Raw genomic sequence first — 26,422 nt, 5'->3', positions numbered from 1 at the left:
CAATATACACAACAGTAGCTGTTGTTGTTAACTGTGACGTGACGAGTTGTCTATGACGGTTGACCGTAAACGAGTATTTCAACACGTTGGTTCAACCGCCTCTCATCAGTGAGGAATGCCATGGTCGGCAAGTTGCGGCAGCTAATGTGCTGGGTGCACCGGTTGGTTAACTCTGAGGCTTACTACCGGTAGTTTTTGCTTTGCTTAACGTTAGAGTGTAGGTTACTAAACCCATGAAATTGAATATTAAATCATAGAGGAGTTCGTGAATAATTCGTAAAGAGTCCAATATCAGTGATTTGTGAAGGAACATCGATATACAGTATTAATAGTATTAACTTCATGATACATTATGACCAATCATATACAAGTGTAGGCAATCTTGGCCAATCAGGTTCGCTTGACGATTGCGATTGGCTGTCACCTGGTCAAGACCGTGCACAGATCTCGGTTGAACCGTTACACAAATCAATTTGTAAAATGAGTTCCATCGCCCTTACGACCGCGGACATCCATGCCACCAGTGTGGCCGCTACGACGCAGCAGTGTCGTCATGACGATCCGATCCGTGTCGGCATGCCTGCAGTCGTCCCTGATTCAACCTCTATCGCATCCGAGCTAGCCCCTCGGCGCGCAAACGCCGCCGCGACCGCAGGCAAAAAACTCGTCGAGACCTTGCGCCCGTTCTCCGACAACGTTTGGCCGTTTGTGATGCTCTTTGTGCTCGCTATGTCGACCCAAGTCATCGTAGGTACTGTACCCCACCCACTACCAGGTAGTCGAACTGGAGCTCATGTTTCCTATCCCAGGCATCTATATCCTCGGAGCAGCGTGCATGGTCGCCCTCGACCATCGCTTCCGCGGGTTCGTCGCGGTGGAGACAAGCCCAGTATCGCTTGTGTGTATCGCCCTTCTGTCTGCAAGGACGTCCTTCGACATGTCGACTTTCTATGGGGACGCGACGCCGGTTCACACGCTGTTCAAACCCATCCCGGACCAGACCAACCTCGCAGACTTCGTCTGGATGGTCCTGTCCAAATGTACGTACTGATGATGTCTATGTATTCTCGATAGCTACTATCGACCGTGTCGCAAATGCTTGGGTGGGTCTCGTGCTACGCCTTACCAGTCTTAGCTTTGAGGCTGTGGTTGGGCTCATCCTCGTGTTGCAGTCCATGTACCACCCACGTACCCCTAACCGACTCACCACCGCCGGCCACGCGATCACTGTCACCCCTCGACTCCCACGTAAGATCCTCTTCCTACTCCCATCGTCACCTCTCACGTCCACGGTAGTCGCACCAGCTCCTACTGGTGCCAGTGAAGTCCGCGCCGCTGCCGCCGTGTTCATGAGTGGGGTTAGCTTTGGTACCGTACAACGACCGACGGCCGTCCAGGTATGTTTTGTAGATATTCCCTTGGCGTTGGTTGGCTCTGGTATTTCTCTCCAACAAAGCAGTGTCGTCCACCTACTCATTGTCCAATATATATATATTATATATGTATATTATTTGGTTCAACTGCTGGTGTTTCAATCGTATGCTCAAACTGATTCGTGGATACGATATATATTGGTATATTCTCAACGGGTTGTCGTATGTTGTAGCCGTCTGCTGCGGCCTAAGAACAACCCCTGACGACCCCATCCGTTTAGTACTAGTACTCGTAGTACTACTAGTAGTATGTAATGCACAATTATTCAGTTGTATACCGGTATGTCTCAAAGCACCCTCAATTTTAAAGTTGCTCAAGTTTCGTTGTGGTTGGGATGTATATAATCAAAGCAATTCAATTGGGTTTAATATGTGCACTTGATAGAGCAGGAATAAACCGCATAACTAATGTTGATGTTAACAATGTGGTCATATTTGGTTTAACCCGCCACGCAAAATCTATTTATAGTAAAACCTCCTAACGTTATATCTGAATTGGCCAATTGGAAGGTTAAAGTTGACTTTCGCTTTCAAACGACACAGGATGGACAGGTCAAGTCAATAGGTAGGTATGGTGGTAGTAGACATACCCAAGCTTACCATATCTCACTCTTCTTCCTCCGCTGGCTGGGGCAGGTTGCTCAGGGCCATGAAGTCGAGGAAGCTGCTCATGTTCGATCAAAATACAGAAACTGTACTAAGGTAAACCATCAACATCGCGAACGCTTTTTGTGCCCTGAAATGTCAATGTTTGAAGCACTCCACCACAAAATGTCCCTCGAATAATAAAAAACTAAGGGTAGCGTTGGAAATATAAATCCAGCTGCATTTTTTAGTGCCAACAAGTGCCTGAAATATCCCATTAATCGATTTGTATTTTGAAATTATAACGTAACGTTAAAGAATTGGTGAAACTTTTTTGGCTTTATATTTCGCGAACGGTTGTAATATCTTAGTTTTAATTTATGGAATAATAATACAAAATATTATACATGGGTGTCATGACGCATTTTAATTTGTACATGAACTCAATTCTACATTAAATTTGAACGCATTATAATAAGATACAAGTTGAAATTTGTATTGGACAACATAAAAATGAACCTAGTTTTGAACTTCAAGGTGGTTTCCTGATCCTTTGGTTGAATATAATCATATCCAACGAAAACACCTCATTACAGAATGAAGCCATTGGATTGGATATAATGACAACCGTTCGCGATATCGATGGACTCCGGAGTACATACTAAGGTAATCCATCAATATCGCGAACGACTACAGTATTAATAATAGTGTTGACGCCTTTTCAAAGGTGCAATGCAGCCAATAGAATTGCAGGTCTAAGGAAGCACAAAATTAATACCAAATTAACGACGAAAATGCCGCAAATTACATTACAATTGATGGTTCGACTTAAATTCACTGAAAAATGAGCGATTTCTGCTTGTGAATTGAAGTACAAGTGCCAATACCATGGATGAGACATCCGCCACCGACCTGCCGCACCAATCGTACTGCCCTCCAAGTCCACCCTGTATGTGTCCATGCTTCCGTATGCGTACACGAACAACGTCGTCGTCCATCTGTTCACTGGGTATGGGAAGATTGCACGGGTGACGCTGTTATGCCACAAGGAGTCCTTGTGGCTTCCGAAATAATATAGTTTTTGCGACTATCTATAATGGCGCCTCGGCTAATAGATTTCACGATATTCAACGACCTCGATAATAAATACTACTCTGGTCCAAAATAGTTTTTTCTATTGGCGGAATTTTTCTAAATATCACCCGATTTGCGATGCCATTGGTGCATCAAAAAGCGCAAGATCTCTGCTTTGATTGGGTAGTTTGCAAGCTTTCTAGAGCATTTTGGCTGTCGAGATATTGGGCGCCAAAGTTGGCGTGTCAAATGAGCCAAGTAGAAACATCTCGAAACATGAGCATTACACGATTGTTCATCGCCCCAACACTGCACCCTCTACGACACTCCCCTCCTATGCATCCATACCCCACCAACGTTCGTTGCGTCGAGCCTCGTCCCGTCGACGCGCCGCGAAGCGCAAGCACCCATCTCCGCTCCGATGAACGCCAAACGGTGTACGAAACAATGCTTAGCGTTTTGTCGCAAGGGGTACTACCCCGTGGATCCATTGTTCGTGTTGCTGCCCAGTTCGGTTGCCACGCGCTAACTCTGTCGCGAATTTGGTCCCGCGGACTGCAGTCCGTCCAAGAGGGACGCATGTGTGCCGATGTCGCGTCGAGAATTCGCAGAATTCGCAGTAAACCTCTATGATGTGATATTTTTATCGAATGTTGCGAATATAGAGTTTTAAGATTTTACTGCTTTAGGTAATACTGGACTAAAGCGAAAGCTAACGAACGAAGAAATTGAAGCAGCGATTCGTCAAGTACGTCAGGCTTCACGGCAGACCCTGAGGTCCATGGCCTTCAAGAGCAATATACCCAAGTCAACGAGTTTCAGACACATGAAAGAAGCGGCGAGGTTGAAGGCGCGATCAAGTTACGTCAAGCCCTATCTTACTCCAAGCAACCAACAAGAGCGCCTGCGTTTTGCCATGTCTTTTCTTCAGCCTCTGTCAGATACGAGTTATTTATTTTCAAATATGCACGAGTATGTGCATATTGATGAAAAATGGTTCTATTTGACTAGGGTTAAAAGAAATTTCTATGTGTACGAGGACGAAGCTGTCACAGCTCGATTTGTGAAGTCGAAACAGTTTATAAGAAAAGTTATTTTTTTGCGCCTATTGCCCGCCCTCGTGTTGGGGCAATCACTTATCGGCCCATGAGCTTTCGACTCACTGAAATTACGGATAACTATAACGTATTGTCCGGATAACAATGTCGTATTATCTGGATCGTTATGTGGTTACAAAAGGCCGTCATATTGCAATCTCCATGCAACAGCCACCCCTAGATCAATCCCCACTACCAGCACCCCCTACTTCGACGCCGTTGAGTCTGATGTCTCCTCCAATGACGGCTGCCAAGGGTCTAACCATTCCGTCCGATGGCCTCTTGCACGCAGTTCCAGTGGCGACGACGGCGTCGATTCTGATTCTGAAACCCACCAGGGTTGTGACGCAGGACCAGAGCGCCAGCTACAGCCAGGCAACCAGCTTGGCGATGCCATTGCATTCACCGAACGCATCCAAGCCTGGGCGCAGACTTGTGGTTTTACGGTTTGTCGTACTGGTCAAAACTTCTCAAGTAATATAACGCATCCTATTCATAAGGATAGGGTCGGGATTCTCTACCGCGCTACGTTCTACTGCAACTGAAAAACCCCTGCTGACAAACCCAACAAGTCCGTCAAAATGTCGTGTGGTTGGTTTGTCAAGTTGTGCTATAATCGTGAACTGCTTTGTTATGTTATAACAAAAGTATGTATGGAATACTCCCACCCCCTTGAGAACCATGCCGTTGCAGTCTACGGCAAAACGATTGTGAAGTACGAGCGACAGCTGACCCCAGCGGAGGTCGACATGATTCACGGATTGGGCCGCCATCATGTCCCAACGCAAAAGGTGCGGGAGATATTTGAGTCTCAGAACACAAGCCGTGTCCTTTCCACTGCCCTGCTCTTCCGCATAATGGAACGTGGACGGCGCATGTTTGTTGGGAGCGACAACGACAGCATGACAAGATTTTTCAACTTGTGCTTCGGGGTGAAGGCTAGTGGTGGGTCATTTGTCTTTGACATGGACCCACTGTCAAAGTTAAAAAGTTTCCATTTACAAGTACTGTACAATTATTACATTTTGAATTTTTTTTGTTATGGTTCACATACATTATTTGTTATTTATTCTAAAAATACAGAATAAACTGTATTTTTAGAATAAATAACAAATATAGCAGAAGTTTGTAGAGTGATTCGATGGCCAAGTATTGTGCACTGTACTCGGACTTTGTTCTGTGCGACGGCACACACAATGTCACCAAGTACGTGATGAAGCTCATGCCGTTTACGATTGTGGACGCCCTCGGCCGCAACACTCTTGTTGGGATCGCACTCGACTACTCGGAGAACTCAACAGTACTTTAATTCAGGAGTATATGTTATCACACTCTCTATTAGGTTGTTACCAACGGCCTGAAGACGTTCTCGCTTGGCTCAAGTCATGGTACGCTAATGACGGATGGCGGTAGCGCATACCCAGGTAGGGTACAACGATATTACGAAAATACTAGTACGGCATATGCGTATTATTACGTTTAGGAGCGGCAAGCGCATGCGGCATGACCCATGTATTGTGCACGAAGCACTTTCATGCAGATGTTTTGCAAGGATGCTCTGGTCTTGCTCAGTTAAGCAATGACTTCAAACGCGACTGCTTTACGATGATATACACCGGGTATCGTGAAGATGACTTCATCAAACGCTTTGCTGCTGCCGAGGAGACGTACGCACCATTCCCAGTCGCGGCAAGTGCTTTGAAGAAGATTTGGAACCACCGGCACAAAGTTTGTCGGTCGTACAGTATACAGGTAACATTAACATGCATTGTATGTACTGAAATATTTTAGGTAACATATTCACATGCAACAGCCTCGCGACGCAGCGAGGTGAGTCGATGAACTCGACCGTGAAGGGCAATGGTAAATACTCCTCCAAATACGTGTATAACTGTTTACATGCAGGGACAAAGAAACGAGAACTGCGGCGGTTCAATATGTTTGAGCTGACGTCTCATCTGCTAAAAGTCTACCTACGAACGACAACAGACGCTGGCGCTGGACGAGCTAATTTCGTGCGTCCAAAACAAGTGCTTGTGGTCGCCCTACGTTGACAGGCAGTGGAAGCAAAACTATGATGACATGCACAAGTATCCACACGTGCAACAGCAAGGTGACGTGTGGGGCGTATCGGAACACTCCTTCGTCGACATGGCAAGCGTAGAGCATTGCGTAACTCTTGGCGCCAGCGACGAGGCACCCTCGTGTACTTGCTTTGACTTCAGGTCAAGCCTAATTCCTTGTGTTGGGATATGTCAGGTATATTCACCGTAATTTCGCTCTTAGAAGTATATAGTACATTGACAGGTGATAGGTATTTCTAAGGCACGAGCGACCTCTGCAGTCTGCCATCTTCCTTTGCGATGGCATCTGTCCCAGCATCCACTGTATGCAACAGCGTTGGAGCGACTGAATCTTGCTGGCCATCACCAAATTCCTGCGTCAACGTCTGCGGCTACGTCTGTACTAGCACCTGCGGCGGGATATGCAACGTTTACCGTGGACATGTATCAGGCGGTGGTCATCCCACCAAAGGTTAATGTCCGGGTGATGAAGGTTCGCAATGCCCTAGCTCGGATGGAGCAGGCGATTGTGAATGACGATCACTTGTATCGTCTTTTTATTCTTAACATGGCGGCATTTGAAACCGGAGTTAGCCAGGGACTCGCGATAGGCACAGTACACTCCTTCCATGTGCCAATCCCAACTGCAACGTTGACCCTGCATTCGGGTTCAGTCAGCACCAACCATGTTCAACCACCACTTCGAAATACAAGTCGCAAGCGGTCAGCGCAGGACATCAACAGGTGTTGCATATCATATACTATCACATGTGCAGACATTTTTCTCATTTGCTTGCGCAAGGTCATTGTTGAGCAAGCAAACGACAAATCGCAAAAGCAAACCAAGTCGCCCATCCCTACAGCTTTCATCCAACGAAGTCTTCACGGCTGTTGTACAGGCACCAGAAGTCCCACCATCGGCTGCCATCCCACCTACATCCCTCCCATTCACAAGTAGTCAAGGTAAAAACTTGACATGTAGTAGTACCCCATGCCTGAAATGTCCTACTAGAAGCACCACCCACTCGGTGAAAACGAATTCCAAAGAGCAGTCGATCAAATGCATTCGTCTATAAATGATAAGCAAGTAGTCTTGACAAAGTTGGGTCGAATTTTCTGTTTTCACAGTGTAATTTTAGGAAGTTTTCAGAAAATTACCGTAATTGTTGGAATCTTTTCGAAATTTGCCGTAACATTTAGAAAGTTTCCGAAACGTTCAGTAACTTTCGGAAACATTTAGAAAGTTTCTGATAAGTTCAGTAACGTTCGGAAAATGCCTAAACCTTTCTGTAATATTCGGAAAAGAATAGAACCTTTCGGAAAATACTTAAAACGTTCTGTAATATTTAGTAAAGGTACTGAATGTTTTCTGCAATTTCGGAAAATTTCTGAAAGTGTAACCCGCCTGCGAGTTTTCGAAGTTCTTTCGTGGAACATGTATCAAAATTCACTATTAATTGTAAAGAAGTGCAACATGGCGATGTTTGATGCAAACAACAACTATTAATACAATATATCAAACTAAGATCGACGGCTATGCGTTAAAATGTTGCTGCTATTCAGCTGGGCTTCAACAAACAAGTCTCGTCGGGGGGGTTTTGTCTTGGGCTGGTGCGTACGAGGAGACGAGACTGCAGGAGCAATTGATAGGGGAGCGGGAGGAAACGCGATTGCAGGAGTAACTTCTCGTTGGCTTTGTGGCGCTGTTGGTGGAGTTGGGAGTGGAATTCCATGCTTGCGATGTAAGTTTCCAAGAATTTGAATGATCGTGCGAGTGCTTGTGGGCTCCGTGAGGTCCATGAGGGCTTGCAGGTTTGAGTCAAAGTCAAGTTCATCCGACACTTCTACAGCACATGAGTACTTTGTATTGAGTTCGTGAAAGATATATTAGTTCATATGTGAATGATCTACCTGTAGCCTCAGTGATGACATCAGGATCAACCTTTTGGCGGTAGACCACAAAATTCCGCCCCTCGACAAATTGAAAGTGACTGTTCGGGTCGATGATTTTCTTGTTTTCGTTGAACTTGACGTCATCAATGAATTGCTTCTTAGCCACATGATGCATCAAGTGCTTGAGCTTCTTCGTCGGTCTGTACGACACGGTGCTGTCGTCGCACAAGTTGCACGTCCTTGTCTCTCCATTGTAATAGCGCTCTTGGGTCGCCATCCTTGCTGAATTTTAACGGTCTGGAGTGTTGGAAAAGAATAATCCGGATTCATTATCCGGATTTTTCAGTGAGTCGAAAAGCGATTGCCCCTCGTGTTGACTTAAACGGCGCTATTTTCGATGGCAAAATCGGTGTTTGGCCGTTTGTCGAAAAAGTGCCTGCACGGCGCAACAGTAAAAATCGGTCAAAAGGCACGATAGTGACGACTCCACAATCAGTCGATGCTAAAGTATACTTGGACATGGTTTTAAATAAAATTGTGCCTGCGATACAGTCAAAGTTCCCACCGCAGACTGGTGCTATAATCCAACAAGATAATTCCAGACTAATCCAACAAGATAATGCCAGATAATGCCAGCCCCCACAAGTGCTTGACAACAAGTATGCTGAAGTCGCGAAGTATCAACGGAATTGAAGTGAAGATTCAGCCGCCGAATAGTCCAGATTTTAACGCTTTAGACTTAGGATATTTTAACTCTATTCAAAGCCTGCAGTATCAAAAGTGCACTCGAACGATCGAGGATCTTATTGATGCTGTAGAAACCTCGTTTTATGAGTTGCCTGTGGATGCGGTGTCAAAAAACTTTCATTACACTTCAAAAGGTGATGGAGAAATGCATCGACATACATGGAAGCAACGAATATAAGCCCCCTCATACTGTATAAAGAGGGACGCACTTATCTCAGACTTCACGTCCTTCAACGTTGAGTGTGATGCCTATACATACGAGAGTGCTTTGGTCCACTTGAACTATCGACTGGGCGAGGAAGCGTCCATGGAGGAACAAGTGAATTCCCAAGAACAAGCTGTTGTGTCAAATTAATAAAATATCATTGTATTTTTGGCCTTGCATATGCGTTTCTGGAGTTACATACAAATATCAAGCTGTTTCGAATTGGTCTCTCATACTTTAATAAAGTCAAAATGAACCTAACAACTATTTTGGACCAGAGTAGTAATTGTTTGCTACTGCAAAATATCGATAATTGTTCAAATATATTACTTCGAAGCACTACACCATTTTGCGTTTATTTTCAGCTTTATTTCAAAATATTTTCACCCACTCGCCAATATAGTTCACCCAACCTCCATTATATTTAGATAATGAGGGGTTTACGAAATGACTACGAAACCCTTTATAACTTAATATGTTCCTCACTTCGATACAGGTTTGACCCACACATTCACATTGCAAGATCCGAGGACACAAGAACCATGACAGGTACACATGCCATTCAAAGTTTATACTTCTTGATGAGATCATACATAGTTGGGTACGTCATCTCACTAGTCTACGATTGCTTACGTCGTTCTCCATCCCTACGACTAGAATCGAATGGCCAAGCCGCTCAAGACAAGATGCAAACAAGGCCGACCGGTCGACCACGGCCATGCGCTAGACTTCGGTTTCAGGTACAGTTGAGAACTTCATCAATGATGCAATGACTTGTTTGAACTTGGAGTAGTTCACGCGGTCGCAACGGCGAGCGAGGTGGTGAGGTCGCACGAGTCGCAGGGGCACTGTGCCATCGCCAGGTAAGCAGTGCCACCAAGCCTTCCACAGGTCAAAAACCTTCCCTGGCGGCAGGGAGGGCCTGAGTTGTTCCTGCGGGTTTGTGGTGGTCCACCAAGGCTCTGTCACGACGCCGTTGACACAGGCTGGGGGTCTGGGCACTTGGACGCCCCAATGAAATAGCGGATTTCAGACAAAACGGAGTCGCGGAAGGACTCCAAATCTGTCGTGGTATACGAGGAGTCTGTCGATGCGCGTAGCTGGTCACTAACTTTGCACGGTAAATAATTGATTTGTTCGTTGACAATTTTCAATTCGTTTTCAACCGTGGCCAGACGGTTTGTGATAGCAACGAAGGGTGGGATGCCGGAGGATCGTAAATTAGTTGTTGAGTTGTGCATTCGGCCCATTTCAACGTTGACGTTTAACTTTGGTAGTAACCCAGACGTCCAAATGGGGGCCAAAAACAGCGGATGGTGTTTGCCCAAATTGTGTTGCAGCCAAATGTAGTGGTGCGAGAGCGATGCCACCAAGAACGGAGTAATTTGGCGAAACGAGCTAGGGTAAAACGTGGGCTGAGCAGCTTCCCACTGCTCCTTGCTCAGCCCAACATCCTTGAAGTGCGGAGGGAGGCAAGAAAACTCAACGTCGTTCACATTGTGCCCTAGTGTGATGATAAGATATATTTGATTAATCACACATGTGTTTTGTTTAAAGCTGGAATATTGAACGTCGACTAACCTGCTGCTCCACGTCCAACGAACTGGTCGCCATCTGAACCGGCAAAAATGCATCGACCTTGGACACTTCCAAGCGTCCAACCGGCTCGGAGCCACACATTCACGGCTTCTGGTCCCCCAGGTGTGTTAGATAGCTCGCTGGCGACACGCTTTCGAAACGATTGCGTGCCGATGTCTTCAACTAAAACACCAAACGATGACATCGCAGCGGAGTGCAATTCACAGGTCTTTGACAGCCACGCTGAAAATCGTTCGCCCGCGTTTTCGCCAAAAACAAGGTTGGTCGACACTATATTTATATTATGGCACACTATCCGATGAAAATAAATGCACCTCAGAATCGGACAAATTGCTGGATTTCCAGGGTTTGCAAAGATGTGGCGAGGGGTACAGTTCTTCCCCACTTGGTCGCTCTTGGTAAACGCATACTGAACCACTAACGCATCGCCTACATTTCATGGTCCAACTTATTGCTAATGTGGTTATTATAAAAGGTACACCTTCCCATGCCAAATGGTCATATCTAATGGCAGCTACTGAAGCCGACCGTGCGATCAAGTTCCAGCAAAGCAGCAAAAATGGGTGAACCACTGTACTGAGGTTGTGTTTGGCTTCACTGCCAAGAGCCTTTGCTACCAAAAAGCAATATCCTATAAACTTATGAACAACATGTATATAATAGATATTATGTAAAATATATCGACCGTCAAACGTCATTTGTCGCTTTCCTTCACCAATCACCATGTCTCCACTGTCCTTGAGTTGAGCAACCTTACGCTTGTACCCGCATGCAAAGTCTGAATCGTTGTTAACGTATGAATCAAATCAAGGATTATGCACGCATATCGTACCTGCCAATAGTGTTTCCAGTTCATCGGACACGCGGACATTGGATTCTTTATACATGAACTTGATGGCGCTCTTGCATGAGTCTTGAACTGCTGTGGTTCAACCTCACCACCACTTGGTCCTCGTTTCACACATTCATACGCCAAGAAGCCTTTGCAGGCGATTGCATCGAGGGGAAGATCAACCTCACCATTGGTCATACAACCAGGATGCTCGCGTAGCAGCCATGCTTTAAGGCACATGAGCGTCCTCTCGTACTGATAGCGTGTCTTGCTACCATACCTAAGCAACATCACCTGGTCCCCTGTTGTTGAATCACCTGGACTTTTGTGGTCGGCGTGCGGCGCCACAGAGGCCGTTCGCTCTGGTGCTTGAATTGCAGAACAATGACTCTGAAACTGTCTCCGGATACAAAATTTCGTTCTATTTCGTAACCCATTATATCTCTGGATATAATTTTGGCATACAAATGTCAAATCAAATTATGTCCAGTATCTGGGTTTACGAAATTTCGTGTTTCGTATCTCCAATTGTATCCGGCACATCTATTTCGTAAAACATATATATTTCACACCGACGTAAAATATCGCCGTTATATTTCACCCAAACTGCGTTATAATTCACCCAACCGTATGTTAATTTCACCTTTCGAAAATATAATTCACCTAACAACCATTATAATTCGAGCTGAGAATCTAAAAAGATCGAAGCGCACGAAGAGTTTTGCGCGCTTTCGCCATTCTTGGATCTGAGCTCGATGGAAGAGGCCATCCCTGCACCACAAACTCCGGTACAGCTCTATGTATAGAATGATAGAATGATCACCGCTAACATGTCATTTCACAGACTAAAACACAAAATCACGTAATCGAAAGGAATTTAATCATTACATTGGTTACAGTTAATCACTCAGTCATTTCCAAAATAGGTACAGGCAGTGGTCGAAACCATCACATTTTCCAATATTACCCAATAAATTTCTAAGGGCCACTCTGGCTGCCACAAAAAATGTCAGAAAACAAGTCTTTTTGCAAGTTTTCAGAAATACTATGACAATTTTTCAAACGACAGTTTTTGTGTGTTTGGCTACAAATCTGACATATATAAAGTGACATAATATTTCGAAGTACTACTGTTTTCTGATAGAAAAAAGTTTGAACTGCAACTGTCCAATTTTTACCAGCATCTAATAATTGACCTCTTGACCAATACGATGCATTCGCGCGAAGGAATATGATCATATCGAAATTCACCGAATATGATCATATCGAAATTCACCGGATGCATGTGCTTTCTATGGTCTGTACTTGCGACGCTGAAGAACCGCTCAACCATGTTGCTCGTTGGAACAACAAACTTAAAGCATCTGTGCTTGCTTGATGCAGGTCCCATTTGGCGACGTTTTGGAGCCAAAAGTTCGTCCGCGTACCCCAACGGCGTACTGGGGGCTGCAACTGTGCCAGGGTCCAGCAGGAACATGACCAATGCATCCTTCTCAGCAGCAGTCAGGTGCGTAACGACAACACCTTCGCCACACCATTGTCAAAATGGTGTGCCGAAGGATAATTGGACGAAGCTTGAAAATAAGTTATCGATATTTACCGGCACTGAAAATAGATTATTGCATCCAACGTCACATAAGAAATAGATTATTTCTTCTATCTTATCTAGATTATTATCTCAAAGATATATTAAGTGACTCGCGCGTGTCACGGCGTGGCGTTTCTGCAGTTTTCGCAGCCTGAAGACTGCGAGCAAGCAAAGCCATGCAAGGCACAAGCCATGGTGGAGTCGATGACGCTAAGTTGCTCCATCTCCAACGACAACGGCCAGTCGGGCGACTTTATCAAGAAACGCAAGTACTCGTCCAAGAAAGTGTGCTTCGAGTGCACTGAGACGGGTCATTCCTCGTACGACTGTCCCCGCAACATGCTGGGGGGGCATGAGAAGCCCAAGAAAAGCTCCAAGCGACGGACGAAGTTTGAGCACGGAGAAGCCGCTACAGTACTTCGACACTCAGGACGACCACGGGTAACCAAACACCTTCCTTGTTGCTTGGTCACTAATGCCAGAATCTGTAGTGAGATTGGCAATGTGGGAGTAACCGACCTCGCCTACCAATTCAAGCCAGTTCATAGCAACAGCCATGGGGTTCTCGTTTTAGGCGCATGGTCCGGTTAAGCGTTATCCTGACATGCATCCTTATTTGAGGTTATTGTCAAAAATTGGATCGAAGTACAGCATTGCGTGGCAGAGATGAAGGATGGCAAGCGCAAAAGGGACTACAACAAAGAGACCCGGACGTGTATGTTATGTGGAGAGACAAACGTCAGCTATCGAAAAGATAGCATAGTTAAGCACTTGATCAAGCACAGATCAGACGAACATGCCCAGAGCATTGAATGGGCAAGGAACCCGCTGCAGCCGCGACAACACTTTGAGGAGCGCGAAGGTGTAAACTTGCCATGCTACGTTGATGACAAGTGTGACACATCGGACAACTCCACCAGCCAAAAAGGTAACATAGTTTATCATGATGTTACTGATATACTAGTGTAGAAGATGGTGGCGATGACTTTGACGAGCACTTGGAGCGCCTGGTTGCACTCCCTGCGTCGTTCCACTACGGGGTTATCATACAAATGCTGGGAAGTATTTGTAAACAACGCGGACTGCCTCTTCCACCAATGCATGTTCAACCCGATGCAACTGTTGATGAAGAATTTCAACCTGAGCGAACTGCTGAAGTTGAAGAACCACCGAAGCCAACGAAGCGAAAAAAGACCGACAAAGTGTCCAAGCTGTTGAAACATTTAGGGCACGTTTAGATGTGTTTAAGTAATAGACAGTTGTGAAAATTTTCGGACCTTAGATTGGTAAAAGTAAAGTGCAGCATACAACGAAGTATTTACAAAAACTTGCAAACTTCAGAAAACTTCAGAAAACTTAGGAAACTTAGGAAAACTTCAGACAACTTCAGACAACTTCAGACAACTTAGGAAACCTTCAGAAAACTTCAGCAAAAATTAGGAAAACTTCAGCAAGCTTCCGAAAACTTCCGAAAACTTCGGAAAACTTCAGAAAACTTCGGAAAACATAGCTCTATTTAGCTTTACACGACAAAGTTGTCAAACTGCTTAGCTCTCTGCAAACGGCCGCACGACGAGACTGAACTCTCAGAATGTGGCCTTGCTTCTTGGGTCGCACTACTTGGAGCCGAGACCGCACGTTTGCGCTTCCGAGGATGGCCAGTTCGGTACGACAAAACTAACTTGTTCGCGCATGACTTGCTTTTTTCCGACGATTTTTTGGGGGGAGCAAGTCCTCGAACAGCATTAGCTGCGGCCTGACGCGTTTCCTCAGCCACGTCAATTAGCTCTGACGGGGAAGTGTACTGGGGCATCGTGAATGGCTTAAGGCCTCCAGAGTAGCCAGATTGACGGAGGCCATCGACCGATGTTGACAAATTAGCCATAAATAGGCGGTACGTGTGTGGGGTACTCGCCACTGCATTTTCTATGCGAGTGCACATATCACGAATTTTCATGATTCGTTCACCTGTGGTCGCCGGCACTTTTACTTTTTCGTAACTCTGTATCGAGACGCCGCGAGAAATTGCGGGGGTGTTGGAGGTTGAATTTAGTACAGAATTCGAGGCGTCACTTGGTCGAGCCGCTGGATCGTTGATGTTGAGCCGACACAATGCACTTGAATACATCGGGTGGTTTCAAGGCGCCATCGTGGATGGAGGTTGGCCAGGCACAATAGGGGCATCAATTCGACAAAACAACGTAATATATATTTATAATACTAAATTATTAAATAATTGGCATACCTGACAGATTCCGGCACATGGAATCTTGCTACTCATGAACTCAAAGCAATCACAGCTCGGATGTCCTCCTTCCTGGCCAAGTACAATCCGATGCGCTGCATCCGCCATATCGTCGAAGTGCGAACCCGACACATACCAAATCCCGGCAACCTCGGTGACATGAGGCAACGTCTCTGCCTTCAGCACATTTGCTCGCCACGTCGTCAGGTCGTCGACGTAGTTCGACCAGCGCCGCTTCGCCACCAAAAGGGTGACCAATTCGTCGCATGCCTTGATTTCTTGTCGTTGAAATATGCTCCATAAATGCTCGGCCAACTGGAGAAGGTTGAAGCGACGCAGCTCTTTTTCTTGAACCCTACGAAACTATCACAGACTATAATACAAAGGATATTACCATTCTCTTTGATGACAGAGTTCATGCTTTCACCGCGCTGCGTGCCAGGCTGCTGCATGTGAGGACGCTTCCTGCCATTTATGTTATGGTTTGTAATGAAGCATTAAGATCGATAAATGAAGCATTGTGATAGATAAATATTATTTGATGGACATTAACCAGAAAAAGCAAGGTGAAACAGGCAAATTTGTATGAAGCGCAAGGTGAACCACCTTGCGAATTCCATAAATATTTCTGAAATTGTACAGTTTCAATTAAATATATCTTCAAGTTTGTATTGATGATTTTTATTTTTCATGTGTCTGTCTCTTTTTGGAATTCGCAAGGCAGGTCACCTTGCGAATTCAAAATTTTCCAATTTTGTCCAATCAGATGCGGTGAAATCACGAAAATCCCTGCGTAGATTCATCACGCCCTGTTGCGATATATTTCTGTGATGGCGGTTGATGCAAGGAGCCTTGAGATAATTGTAGGCTGTGTATGAGAGCAAGATCATGCGATGTGGTATTCAGGACTCAGTCAATTCTAACAGGTCTCATTTCACCACTTGCCTACTACTAGTAACCCAATGAAATTGGTCATCCCACATTCCACCATCCAGCCCGTGTCGGTGCCGTACACCTCCCTGCCGGTGTGATCACGTGGTTGCGCTACCGCGTTGGCCCACCCGAGCCACCACGACATTGCGACCCAACCGAGCGCACAACATAATGTTAGCTGTAAGGGGAGAACCACATTGGACATAGTCGGAGTGCAGTCATCAGTGCACAATTCTCTGAAGCAGCATCACACAAAGCTCAACAAAATTCAAAGTTCAAAATTGTAACGTCTTCTGTCAGTGTTATAGCCAATCATGTGTAAGAAACAAGGTGTGATGGATTCTGATTGGATATTAAAAAGGAGCAAGGTGGCCTTGCGAATTCCATTAACAAGTCATTATTTGATGGACATTACGACCTGTGAAGGCACGGCACACCTTTTCTTTGTGGCGAGATATACTGAGCAATGCCTTGGCCGGCTCCTTGGCTACACCATACTTGCTTCCGCCACATCAAAGCGAGTTTGAAACTCAACTTCGGACATCGTCGTGTACAGTAGCGACGTGCAATCCGCCTTGAATGAATTTGCCAGTGCACCAAGACCTGTGCAACCTTTGAGGATGACATTCTCGAAGTGATTAGTGCACAAAATGTGCACCATGCCCAAGTCCGACGCAACCCCTACTTCATATACATTGTCACCACCGTTAAAATCAATAGGAGTTATGTGTCGTGCATCGTGCACAATATATGACTATATCAATTACCTGGGTATGCACTGCCGCCATCAGTCATCAAGGTAGACCCCGATGCATGCAACTGACACAGCTCGAGTCCCAGTTTGACAGACTACATGATGTATTTTCTTAAATTTAATAAACACAAAATATATCGTACCTCGGAGTTTTCAGACTCATCTAACGCTACCCCACAAAGGACATTTCGTCCAAGACAACCGACAACCGTGAATGGCATCAGTTTCAGCACATACATCGACACGTTGTGTGTCCCATCACACAACACAAAATCGCCGTACGATGATGCGTACTTGATCATTTGGGGTTTCTATATTGGCGAAATTAGCATATATAAAGTCATGATAAATATTACATATAAATAATACCTGCATGGCAATGCTCTTTAACTGCAATGCTGACGTTAGGTTGAAATGGTACACACCTCCGATGGCTTGCATGGCATATCCCATTTAAAAAAATCGTCCCATATTATCAACATCAGGACCAAGATGCAACACACGCCCTCTGCCCTTTAAGCGAGACAGCAAACTAGGGCAATACATCCGGCCCGGGTACAACACTTCCATAATCTCACGCACTTTGGAAACGGGCAAGTTGAAACGGCCAAGTCCAACTACTCTGTCGATTTCATCCGGCTCCAATTGTTTTTCAAGCGACAACAATTGCACACCATGTCCAACTACATGCATTCCTGCAATACTGTGGTTGTGCGACAAACCTGAGAAGAAAAAATAGTTTAGATAACAGTTACATTAAAGTTAAATTACTAACCTATGGACGTAATGGAATAATTCAGATTGGCCTTGTCAAAACTGAACTTGATGCGCCACTGGCACGTCGACCGGCCACTGTACATCTCTTTCTTGTGCGTGAAGTATAGCGTAGAGCACCACATGATTGAACCTCGTCCGCCGTGTACGGGGTGGTGGGTTTTGTCGCAGAAATTCTTTCCCGTCCGTGAGACTGTGAACCCTTGGGCGCGTGCCCACGCCGGGACACTCGTGATGAATTCATTTGCGTCGATGAAGTTATGGTGCATAACGAGCAAGTCACCGAACGTCGACACGGTGCTCTCTGTGGTTGCATTGGGTCTGGTGGCTTCGTCAACCCCATCCTGGTCATCCAGTGTGTGTTCGCTGCTCATCCCGCTGCCTTGTTTTGAATGTGAGCATCGCAAATTCGTCGAAAGCGTGTGCGGACCATTCAAGCGATTCATCCGTATAATCAATCGGTATCCGGATGTTTTGAGATCTGTATAAACTTTGTATTCTATTTTTGACAATGACCTCAAATAAGGATGCATGTCCGGGTAACGCTTAACCGGACCATGCGCCAGAGGCGCATGCGCCTAAAGCGAGAACCCCAACAGCCATCATACTTCCAGCCACCATCCGACAGAAAGCAGTGGCCCTCCGCTCCGCCAGATCAAGAAGGTCTCGTACTTTAGTGACGAAGACGAGTCGCATTTAGGAGGAGGATAGCTGGTTTATTTAAGCTGGAACATTGGGAAAAGATTATTTTCGAGCAAAAACGATGGATTATTTCCGAGGGAGGCTTTGGGATGGTGCATTTTAGAGCGTACTTAGACTGTTGCAGTCTTTTCGAGCGTACTTAGTTGGGACATCAGCTGTTGTGATGTAGTGGATTGTTTTAGTGCATTTCGGATGGTACCTAAAGTAACATCGTACTGCATCCACTGGGACAAACCGGATTGATAGTGAAGTTAAGATATTCCCAAGTGGGATAAACTGGACAATGGATGCATTTCGATTCAATATTTTGGATACACACAGTCCACAAGGGGTTTGCAAATTGGCAATCGTTTGGTATCGCAAACGATTGTTAATGCGCAAACCCCGGGCATAGCATTACACGTACTGTACGTTATCCGGGGTGGAGACGTAGTCTCCGTGGGGGAAAGGGTACGGTTCTGGTGAAAGAATGCTGGGGCTGGTGACCATGATGACGTCAACAATTATTAGAGAGATTTTGCACGTCATCCGGGGACTACGCCTACACTTGACTGTGTCAAAAGCGGCGCGACCACGACGTGTAGAAATAAGCAATATTTTTGATTTTGCAAAGTACCTGTACACTAAACCGGATAAGACATTTATGCGGATTTTATCCACATTCATTTGATGGTGCTCGCGCAACAAGAACTCGTGGCCATCCTTCGGCTCGCGAGGACTGACCGACAGCGCCGTACTGTGATGGCCATAATGGCCTCACACATTGTTGAACGACCCATCATCCCCAACGTACGATTCGACCTTGCCAGCATGACCGACGCCAACGCAATCCTCAACTTCCGTTTCGATGTGGCTGGCGTTCAGAAGCTCGCCTTCCTCCTCGGCCTCCCTGCGGCGGTTATTACTGCTAGCCGTAACCGCGTGTTGAGAGATGAAGCTTTATGCATCGTCCTCTCCCGTATGGCTTTTCCAACCCGGTTTTTCGACATGGCGCAGACCTTTGGGCGATCACGATCTGTGCTGTGTGATGTTTTCCTCCACGTTTTGAACGAGTTGTACGACCGGTGGAATCCATTGCTGTACTTCAACACCAACCTTGTGGCAAAAAACATTTACCGATACTGCGCCGCCATCAACTCGCGTGGCGCCCAAACTAGTCGTGTGTTTGGGTTTATCGACGGCACGAAGCTGCAAGTGTGTCGGATGGGACCATCGGGAAACGGGGACAATTTGCAGAAGGAGATCTACAGTGGCCATAAGCGGATGCATTGTCTGAACTACCAAGCCGTCACTGCCCCCGATGGCCTTTGCATTCATTTTTTTGGGCCGGTGGAAGGACGGCGCCACGACACGAAGTTGCTCCGTGAGAGCGGGCTGCTCGAGTTCCTTTCCCGGAACTCACACATCTTCTCGGAGAAGTGCATCTACGGCGACCCTGCATACGGCGTGTCCCTGTTTTTGGTGTCTGGGTTCAAAGGCAATGAGCTCAACAATTCCCAAAAGGAATTCAACAAGTCGATGAGTCGAGTTCGCCAGTGTGTGAAGTGGAATTTCAAAGTTGTGAAAACACTTTGGTCTTTCATTACATTCAAAGGGTTGTCCAAAATTCGATTGTCTCCAGTGGCAAGAGTAGTTAGTGTTGCCATGCTTTTGACAAACTGTCATTGCTGTTACTTTGGTGGAAACCAAATTAGCCAGTATTTTGACGTTGAACCACCAAGCCTTGAGATTTATCTCGATACGATTGATATTGTAGACATTTAACATCGATAATTGCCTTGTCTTTTAAATGGCATTGTTCTTAGACTGTAATATCGCCACTAAGGGGTGTCATGCTGCATGCGCATTTGGTCCCTATACATTTCTCTCTCACGTTGACGTTCCTCGTACTCAATGGCACGCACAGCTTCCCGCTCCTTCCGATCCGTTTCGTACTGATGCTGTCGGAACTTGAGGTCAGCAGCGCTGTCATCTTGCATTATTTTCATCATCTTCATGACGACACTGCCACCACCACCGCCACCAGCGCTGGAACCATCAGCATCTGTCGGTCCCGCCTTCCGTTTACCCAACGACTGGAGTGCCTCCTCGCGTATGGTAGCGCCCATATTCTCGATGCAATCGGCTTCTTGTTGGGCTGCGACAAGGCGCTCTTTGTCTTGTGCCTTGGAGTCTTCATACACCGCCAACAGCTCGTCCAACAGCTGGGTCTTCTCGTCGTGGTCTTCTTCGATCCCTGATGCACGTGCCGACACGTCGTTGTTCGCACGGTGGCCTTCCATCAGCAGAGTGAATCTGTTCAGGGCTCGTTTGCCGTCGAAGCCAGGCCGAGCAAAGTCGTGGTTCGTCGACACAGCGTCGGCCACAGCGTTCCACGCCAGCATGACGGAACCTCATTTTGCAGTGAATGGGAGTCTCGCGTTGACCTCCCGCAAGATCAATATGTCCTCGGCATCCGAGAGTCTTGACGGGCGTGGGCATGGTGGTCGTCTCACGATTTGGAATGGCTGGTTGGTTTTAGGTGTAGTTACAGGTGACCCTACAATTGGCCCATTTCAGGGTTGAATAATAAGGTCTTGTAGGTGTTTCAATTAGGTCTGGCAGTTCGAACTCTGCTTTTGTCAAACGTATGTTTCAATAGTGTAGGCATAGTCCACGGACGACATGCAAAATCTCTCTATTGTTTGCAGAGGGATAAATTCGATGATAGCAACCTTCGGAGTAAGTATCATTAAAGGCGCCACAGTACTAAGATTTTATTTGCTCGGAAATTCACCAATGACTAACACATGTTTTTGCGAGTAAGTGTGCTCGGAAAGTGTCTCTCTGGACTATTTTGCTCGAAATCGATCCATTCTAAGGCGTGCTTGGAAATGCTCCATCGTTTGCTCGAAAAAAATGCGCACCCAGAGACACTATTGTGATTTCACCAATGCAACCCCGAACAAGAATTCACGAGGAAACTCACAGTTCTGAAATGAAATCTATCGACTAACTTGTTTACACTGTCCATTATCAGTCCTAATAAGGTGACGGACACGCTGCTAACCTGTGAGTACACGCTCCTTATATAAAATCCACCCTACATGGAGACGAACTGATCCACCAAGCGCTTTCCCAATGCACCGACCGAATCATAAGTGGTGGTCAACTGGTTAGAAATGCAAGTCCTATCGTACGTAGTGCGGTGTACGTTTTCCTGATACCGACGACGACGTTAATGCTGTTTGCGCTTGTCGTCCTTTCCGAGCGGAACTTCCGGTTGATCGACGTAGTTGAACTTGGCGAAGTCAGAGGTCACATATTGCTGGCCATTCAATGCCACGTAGAACCGCAACTCGCCATCGGCGATGGCGCCAAGCTGCTGCAGCTCCACCTTGTAGCATGGCCCCGCTTTGTCTTCGCGGTATTCCGCTTCCACTTGCTAAAACACAGCAATTTGTTGCCCAGAATCCTCTGTAGCTGGACGGCTTACCGCTGAAAACGACCCGTCGGCCTTTTCCACTTTGCACTTCATCCACTGGGCAGATTTCAAGTACGACCCTGTCAACGTCAGCATCGTTCCTGGGGCAGCCAGTTGCGGCTCGATGGATCGGATATGCGGGTTCCCTACAAAGCAAACCAAACAACAAGATTGAAAACCACCCATGATAACAAACACAAATCGAAGACGCTATGAAGGTAGTACGGTAAAACTCAAAGGGCACAGTCGATTCGCCAAACGAGGTGCCACTGAGCGCGAGCCGAATCGTGGCGGGATTGAACGCCATCGCAGGCTGTACGGCGGTCGCAATGTTGTCGTCGTGGTCGACTGGAACGAACGACGGGACTTGAAAAGTCACGATGCTATGGGCGGACTACAACGACGATCAGAAGCCCCCCTGTATCCACCACGACTAGTACTACTACTTAGTACCTCCACTGCTTGGCGGACAAACGAAGGGACGGTTTGCAAGTCCCCGTCGTATTCTACGCTCACGAGCGCATCATCCGTGTCAAAGCCAAGATGGGAAGCCCCCATCGACACAACCGTCCCCCCTGTGATCGGTCCGCTGCTTGGACTGACGTCGGTGAGGGTGCCGTGGGAGTAGCCATGTAAAACGTTGGACCCCCCGATTGGAGGAAGGAACGTGGCGCCGCCATTGACTGACACGAGCACTTGTGCTTGGAAAGACTCGAGGTCGAAGGGAAACGTGGACGGGGTGCTGCTGCTGTTGGCATCAGCCATTTTTTGGCAGGTCTATGAAACGAAAATGAGACCAAATTCATGTGGCCGTTCTTGTCGTACGTTGTCCTCGGAGTCAGACTGGTCCCCTTCTGGAACGATAGTGTGAACCGCCCACTCAGAACATGCCGGCACAGTGCACACTATGATTTGGTCGTCCAATTTCACAGACAGGATCGACAAATTTGCCGTGGCCACGCGATGCCACGGCGCGTTCCTAAATGCAATCATGCATGAAAAATACGTTCCAGAGCCCGAGCCACGTACTCGGTGTGGGGTTCACGATACGTTGCTTTGCACACAAGCGCTCCAATGTCAAACATTTGATTCACATGGATGGCGACAGTGAGTGCCTTGTCATTCAGCGGCATCGAATTCGGCGTGCAGCGCGTAATCGTGGCCTACATTGCGAGTTGGCCTTCTTTTCTTTATATATATATCCCATTTACGTTGTGAAAATAGACGATTTGAGGTGACGGAGCCCCTTGCAGTTGGACCAGGTCAAAATCTTGTCCGTTAAACGACACTTGCAAGTGGCACGGTACAAGCTCCGACGCTGACATGAACTGTTACTACAGTGATATGGTGTACTGTAGTCGAACGAACGTACGGGTAGGATTGAAAGCTGGGGGGGCAAATACGATGCTAAACTTTGCGATATGGTCGTCACTCGGGTCGACCTCTTGATTTTCTTTAGATGGGGTCACCTCCACACTAGTAGGTTTTTCTTGGACTTGAAAAATGAGATTTCGTCGCTCGTACCTGCCGTAGGCGCCAGCCACTTGGATGGGTGCAAACTGGGGGTTCAACGGAATCCATTTGATTAATGGGCGGTCATGAGCCTTTGGCTTGTCCCCAGTCAACGTCAGGTGGACTGGAGGGGTCTGGTCAAAACGAATTTCTTGGTGGGAAATGTGCGTGATCGTAGGAGCCACAAAAACTTCAAACGGCGTTCCATTGGTCGTGAAATGTTTTCCATTCATCGCAACTTCAACCGCAAACTCCCCCGTGACGCTGAATTTGGGCAGCACACACGACACCTAGATTACACGACATGAATGGCACGACCACAAATTGTTGACGGGGGGGTGGAATCTTACAACGCCAGTCTCGGGATCAAATGTACCCAACGCCGCTCGAGGAAGCCTGCCTTCTGTCAGAGGCGCAAAACGCACGGTGACGTCATCGCTTTCCCAAAACCCGGACCCAAACACATGGAGTTTGCCGCCCCCCGACAACGACCCACAACGTGGATACACCCCCGACACCTACCCCTTGGCGCATGGCCAATTTGATCGTGTCGTTCGTAATAAACACATATATACTGTTTACCCATGTTGGAGCAAATATCAGGATATTGTTCCACGAGCATGCCACCGATTGCACATACATGTCCTTCAAGCTTTCGACGAGGGTTGGCGCTGGCACGGGCGACGTGTCGGCGTTGGCCGCGTGGGCAAGTTTCCCATGGCAAGCGTTACCCCACGTTAAGAGCCGGCCCTCCCCTTGTCGTGTGACACGTCATATAAGTTTTCATGGATCATTCTCACTCGTACGTGTAATTGCGGCCGAGTAATTTCCACCGGCAGATACGTGCATCACGGGCATGCAAGGGGTGACTTGCTGGGGGAGAAAGCGTGTCTTGGTGTCGCCGACGCCCAGCTGACCATATTGGTTGAACCCCCAGGAAAACAGTCGGCCAGCTCGAGTTATCGCTAGGGTGTGAGCCCAGCCACAGGCAATTTCGACAAAAATGTCGTCGGGGGCGTCGCTTGCCAACGTCAACTTTGGTTGAAATACCTTGGTGCAGCGTCCTAGTTTCAAACACGATTCAATATCGAAGGTTCCATCTACGTCTAATACTACTAGCCAACCTGTGCCCAATTGACCCGATTGACCTTCCCCAAACGAGTAGATCTCACCAGGAACCGTCAACACGACTGTAAACTTATCGCCACAGGCAACTTGCTTGCACTTCTCGTTCAAGAACGCTGCAACGTGCTTTGGGCGGTGAAACACCCCATTGAGCTTTTCGTTGACACATACAGGCGCAATGACGCTGGAATGCCCTAGTTGGCCTTCAAAGTTGCGTCCCCAAGTGTACAGACCCCCCGAGTTGGACAATGCAGCGGTATGATACCCCCCACATGCAACCTATGCAACAATTGAGGCCTGCAAGCTGTGAAGCAGGTACGTACTGAAGAAAACACAATATGGTCGAGTTGACTAAGCCGCGAAGGATGATCCTTCGTCGTGATTGTCCCTCCAAGTCCGAGCTGGCCGTACTGAGCGTCGCCCCAAACAAAGAGATGGCCGTCCAGGCTAAGCGCAATTGTGTGCGATTTCCCAAAGGCCAATTGGTGAATTTTTACGTCGTTCAGCGACTTCGTTAGTCCACGAATCTGTGCATGAACGTCAAGACAAAGTATTTGAGAGCAAACAGCCCTACCTCAGTCGACAGCCACTCGAAGTCCCAACCATCACACAGTGCAAGTAGTGACGAGTAATTTCCATACACAGCCTTTATCTTGCGGCCTTGCGTAAAAACGTATTTCTTGCACTCTCCATTTGATTGTTCATGGGTCCCACTCAAGTAGAGATGGCCAGTCATTCCTTCCCATCCCATTGTAGCTCGCATCGCGAATGTGCCCTTTGGCGAAACGTCGCATGCCGTGCAGTCAAAATAGTCGATAAAATTTTGGACAGCCTGCAGTACTTTTCTACAAACATTAGCTGGAAATGACCAAATCAGCGAACCTGAGACAAATTGACAGCATTATAACACGTGCTTGATCGCACTGCTGTACAGTACTGGTAGCTCTTTGAGAATTCCCACGGTCCGACTGTAAACGCTATTTTACCGTTCTATCCGAATATTTACAGTTTGACAGCTTAGAACAGTCGTCATTCTCAACCGCATCGTCCAAGGTGAGTTCATACCGTTATACCTATAGCGACCTTGTCTAACTAAAGAGCTGGTGGACTTTGCTTCCCCGCTCAATGGATTGAGACCGAAATAGTCAGTTCTTACACATTCGAGATATTCAGCCTGGCTATCAGGACCAGGTGACCGTAAAGTACAGTTTCGACGAATTAGCCAATAAACATATCAACAATAATGGACAATTTTGTACAATCATAAGTGTCATGTTGTTGATTAATTGAGTTTTACTACCTTATTAGTTGAGCAAAGGCCCTAATGAACTAACTAAAGTCATGTTGTTGACATAAAGCCAACAACTCACTTTCCTTCGAGCAAACCAGTCCATCAAACGCGATCATGGCTTAGAATTCCCTAAATTCGCCGAGTGCGTTACCAACCCAACCAAAGCCAAACCTTCGCTTAGCAGAGACACAAGTATTTAGGTGTGAATAACCGATTTTCCTTCCTACTTCAATAAGGTACTGAAAAAGGTTTGGGTTAAGGTCTCATTACGCCGTCATATTGGTGGGTATAGTCCTGTGTGTAGTTGACAAACATCAGGCTACCGATTTTCGATTCTACTTTCAACCTACACAAACAACTTCCACAAGCTCAGCAATTATCACCAGTAGTTTGGTTTCGACTTCGGGTGTGCGTTGGCTGCCAAGGTCGACGAATTCGTCGACGTTCGATGCACTGCCAAGTTGCACGAGCTGTGTGGGGTACGTGCACACGCGGAAAGCACGTCGA

The 26,422-nt window shown here is 46.7% G+C and overlaps 13 protein-coding genes across 13 annotated transcripts; 6 read left to right on the top strand and 7 right to left on the bottom strand.

Moving 5' to 3' along the window:
• The first annotated feature begins 723 nt into the window (after positions 1-723).
• Positions 724-1,716, top strand: H257_14557 (hypothetical protein). Its single transcript, XM_009842406.1, has 4 exons — positions 724-751; positions 810-1,248; positions 1,297-1,397; positions 1,607-1,716. The coding sequence occupies exons 2-4, from the start codon at positions 951-953 to the stop codon at positions 1,622-1,624; spliced, it is 417 nt and encodes a 138-aa protein (XP_009840708.1). The 5' UTR covers positions 724-751; positions 810-950; the 3' UTR covers positions 1,625-1,716.
• Positions 1,717-4,351: 2,635 nt separating this feature from the next.
• H257_14556 (hypothetical protein) lies at positions 4,352-4,734 on the top strand (the record flags this gene model as incomplete). The annotated part of the gene is made up of 2 exons (XM_009842405.1): positions 4,352-4,635; positions 4,695-4,734. The coding sequence occupies 2 exons, from the start codon at positions 4,352-4,354 to the stop codon at positions 4,732-4,734; spliced, it is 324 nt and encodes a 107-aa protein (XP_009840707.1).
• Positions 4,735-5,330: 596 nt separating this feature from the next.
• H257_14555 (hypothetical protein) lies at positions 5,331-6,863 on the top strand (the record flags this gene model as incomplete). The annotated part of the gene is made up of 6 exons (XM_009842404.1): positions 5,331-5,489; positions 5,532-5,613; positions 5,673-5,917; positions 6,179-6,395; positions 6,588-6,798; positions 6,851-6,863. The coding sequence occupies 6 exons, from the start codon at positions 5,331-5,333 to the stop codon at positions 6,861-6,863; spliced, it is 927 nt and encodes a 308-aa protein (XP_009840706.1).
• Positions 6,864-7,773: 910 nt separating this feature from the next.
• Positions 7,774-8,422, bottom strand: H257_14554 (hypothetical protein; the record flags this gene model as incomplete). Its single annotated transcript, XM_009842403.1, has 2 exons — positions 7,774-8,096; positions 8,164-8,422. 2 exons carry the CDS (start codon positions 8,420-8,422, stop codon positions 7,774-7,776), a joined length of 582 nt encoding a protein of 193 aa, XP_009840705.1.
• Positions 8,423-9,760: 1,338 nt separating this feature from the next.
• Positions 9,761-10,023, top strand: H257_14553 (hypothetical protein; the record flags this gene model as incomplete). The annotated part of the gene is made up of 2 exons (XM_009842402.1): positions 9,761-9,837; positions 9,891-10,023. 2 exons carry the CDS (start codon positions 9,761-9,763, stop codon positions 10,021-10,023), a joined length of 210 nt encoding a protein of 69 aa, XP_009840704.1.
• Positions 10,024-10,062: 39 nt separating this feature from the next.
• Positions 10,063-10,880, bottom strand: H257_14552 (hypothetical protein; the record flags this gene model as incomplete). The annotated part of the gene is made up of 3 exons (XM_009842401.1): positions 10,063-10,204; positions 10,385-10,601; positions 10,679-10,880. The coding sequence occupies 3 exons, from the start codon at positions 10,878-10,880 to the stop codon at positions 10,063-10,065; spliced, it is 561 nt and encodes a 186-aa protein (XP_009840703.1).
• Positions 10,881-13,308: 2,428 nt separating this feature from the next.
• Positions 13,309-13,610, top strand: H257_14551 (hypothetical protein; the record flags this gene model as incomplete). Its single annotated transcript, XM_009842400.1, has 2 exons — positions 13,309-13,530; positions 13,608-13,610. The coding sequence occupies 2 exons, from the start codon at positions 13,309-13,311 to the stop codon at positions 13,608-13,610; spliced, it is 225 nt and encodes a 74-aa protein (XP_009840702.1).
• A 1,028-nt stretch (positions 13,611-14,638) lies between these two features.
• H257_14550 (hypothetical protein) lies at positions 14,639-16,439 on the bottom strand (the record flags this gene model as incomplete). Its single annotated transcript, XM_009842399.1, has 4 exons — positions 14,639-15,042; positions 15,362-15,389; positions 15,446-15,716; positions 16,321-16,439. 4 exons carry the CDS (start codon positions 16,437-16,439, stop codon positions 14,639-14,641), a joined length of 822 nt encoding a protein of 273 aa, XP_009840701.1.
• Positions 16,440-16,781: 342 nt separating this feature from the next.
• On the bottom strand, positions 16,782-17,489 carry H257_14549 (hypothetical protein; the record flags this gene model as incomplete). Its single annotated transcript, XM_009842398.1, has 3 exons — positions 16,782-16,975; positions 17,062-17,143; positions 17,418-17,489. The coding sequence occupies 3 exons, from the start codon at positions 17,487-17,489 to the stop codon at positions 16,782-16,784; spliced, it is 348 nt and encodes a 115-aa protein (XP_009840700.1).
• Positions 17,490-17,818: 329 nt separating this feature from the next.
• On the bottom strand, positions 17,819-18,196 carry H257_14548 (hypothetical protein; the record flags this gene model as incomplete). Its single annotated transcript, XM_009842397.1, has 1 exon — positions 17,819-18,196. The coding sequence occupies one exon, from the start codon at positions 18,194-18,196 to the stop codon at positions 17,819-17,821; it is 378 nt and encodes a 125-aa protein (XP_009840699.1).
• Positions 18,197-19,193: 997 nt separating this feature from the next.
• H257_14547 (hypothetical protein) lies at positions 19,194-20,313 on the top strand (the record flags this gene model as incomplete). Its single annotated transcript, XM_009842396.1, has 2 exons — positions 19,194-20,051; positions 20,281-20,313. The coding sequence occupies 2 exons, from the start codon at positions 19,194-19,196 to the stop codon at positions 20,311-20,313; spliced, it is 891 nt and encodes a 296-aa protein (XP_009840698.1).
• A 31-nt stretch (positions 20,314-20,344) lies between these two features.
• On the bottom strand, positions 20,345-20,908 carry H257_14546 (hypothetical protein; the record flags this gene model as incomplete). The annotated part of the gene is made up of 1 exon (XM_009842395.1): positions 20,345-20,908. The coding sequence occupies one exon, from the start codon at positions 20,906-20,908 to the stop codon at positions 20,345-20,347; it is 564 nt and encodes a 187-aa protein (XP_009840697.1).
• Positions 20,909-21,651: 743 nt separating this feature from the next.
• Positions 21,652-25,416, bottom strand: H257_14545 (hypothetical protein; the record flags this gene model as incomplete). Its single annotated transcript, XM_009842394.1, has 15 exons — positions 21,652-21,948; positions 22,000-22,133; positions 22,213-22,381; positions 22,441-22,764; positions 22,813-22,966; positions 23,017-23,150; positions 23,199-23,305; positions 23,360-23,463; positions 23,512-23,789; positions 23,850-24,017; positions 24,082-24,254; positions 24,306-24,563; positions 24,624-24,903; positions 24,948-25,151; positions 25,199-25,416. Coding segments are annotated over 15 exons (2,912 nt in total), but the record flags the coding sequence as incomplete, so codon positions are not given.
• Positions 25,417-26,422: the final 1,006 nt, after the last annotated feature.

The sequence above is a fragment of the Aphanomyces astaci genome, assembly GCF_000520075.1.
Source record: "Aphanomyces astaci strain APO3 unplaced genomic scaffold supercont1.59, whole genome shotgun sequence".
NCBI lineage: Eukaryota > Oomycota > Saprolegniomycetes > Saprolegniales > Verrucalvaceae > Aphanomyces > Aphanomyces astaci.
Note: the sequence above shows the minus strand (reverse complement) of the source record. Positions and strands in the feature narration are given on the sequence as shown.

Coding starts and splice junctions, on each gene's coding strand:
- H257_14557 (XM_009842406.1), top strand. CDS start 951: ATGGGGACGCGACGCCGGTTCACACGCTGTTCAAACCCATCCCGGACC. Junction 1,249..1,296: donor TGTCACCCCTCGACTCCCAC/GTAAGATCCTCT, acceptor CGTCCACGGTAG/TCGCACCAGCTCCTACTGGT.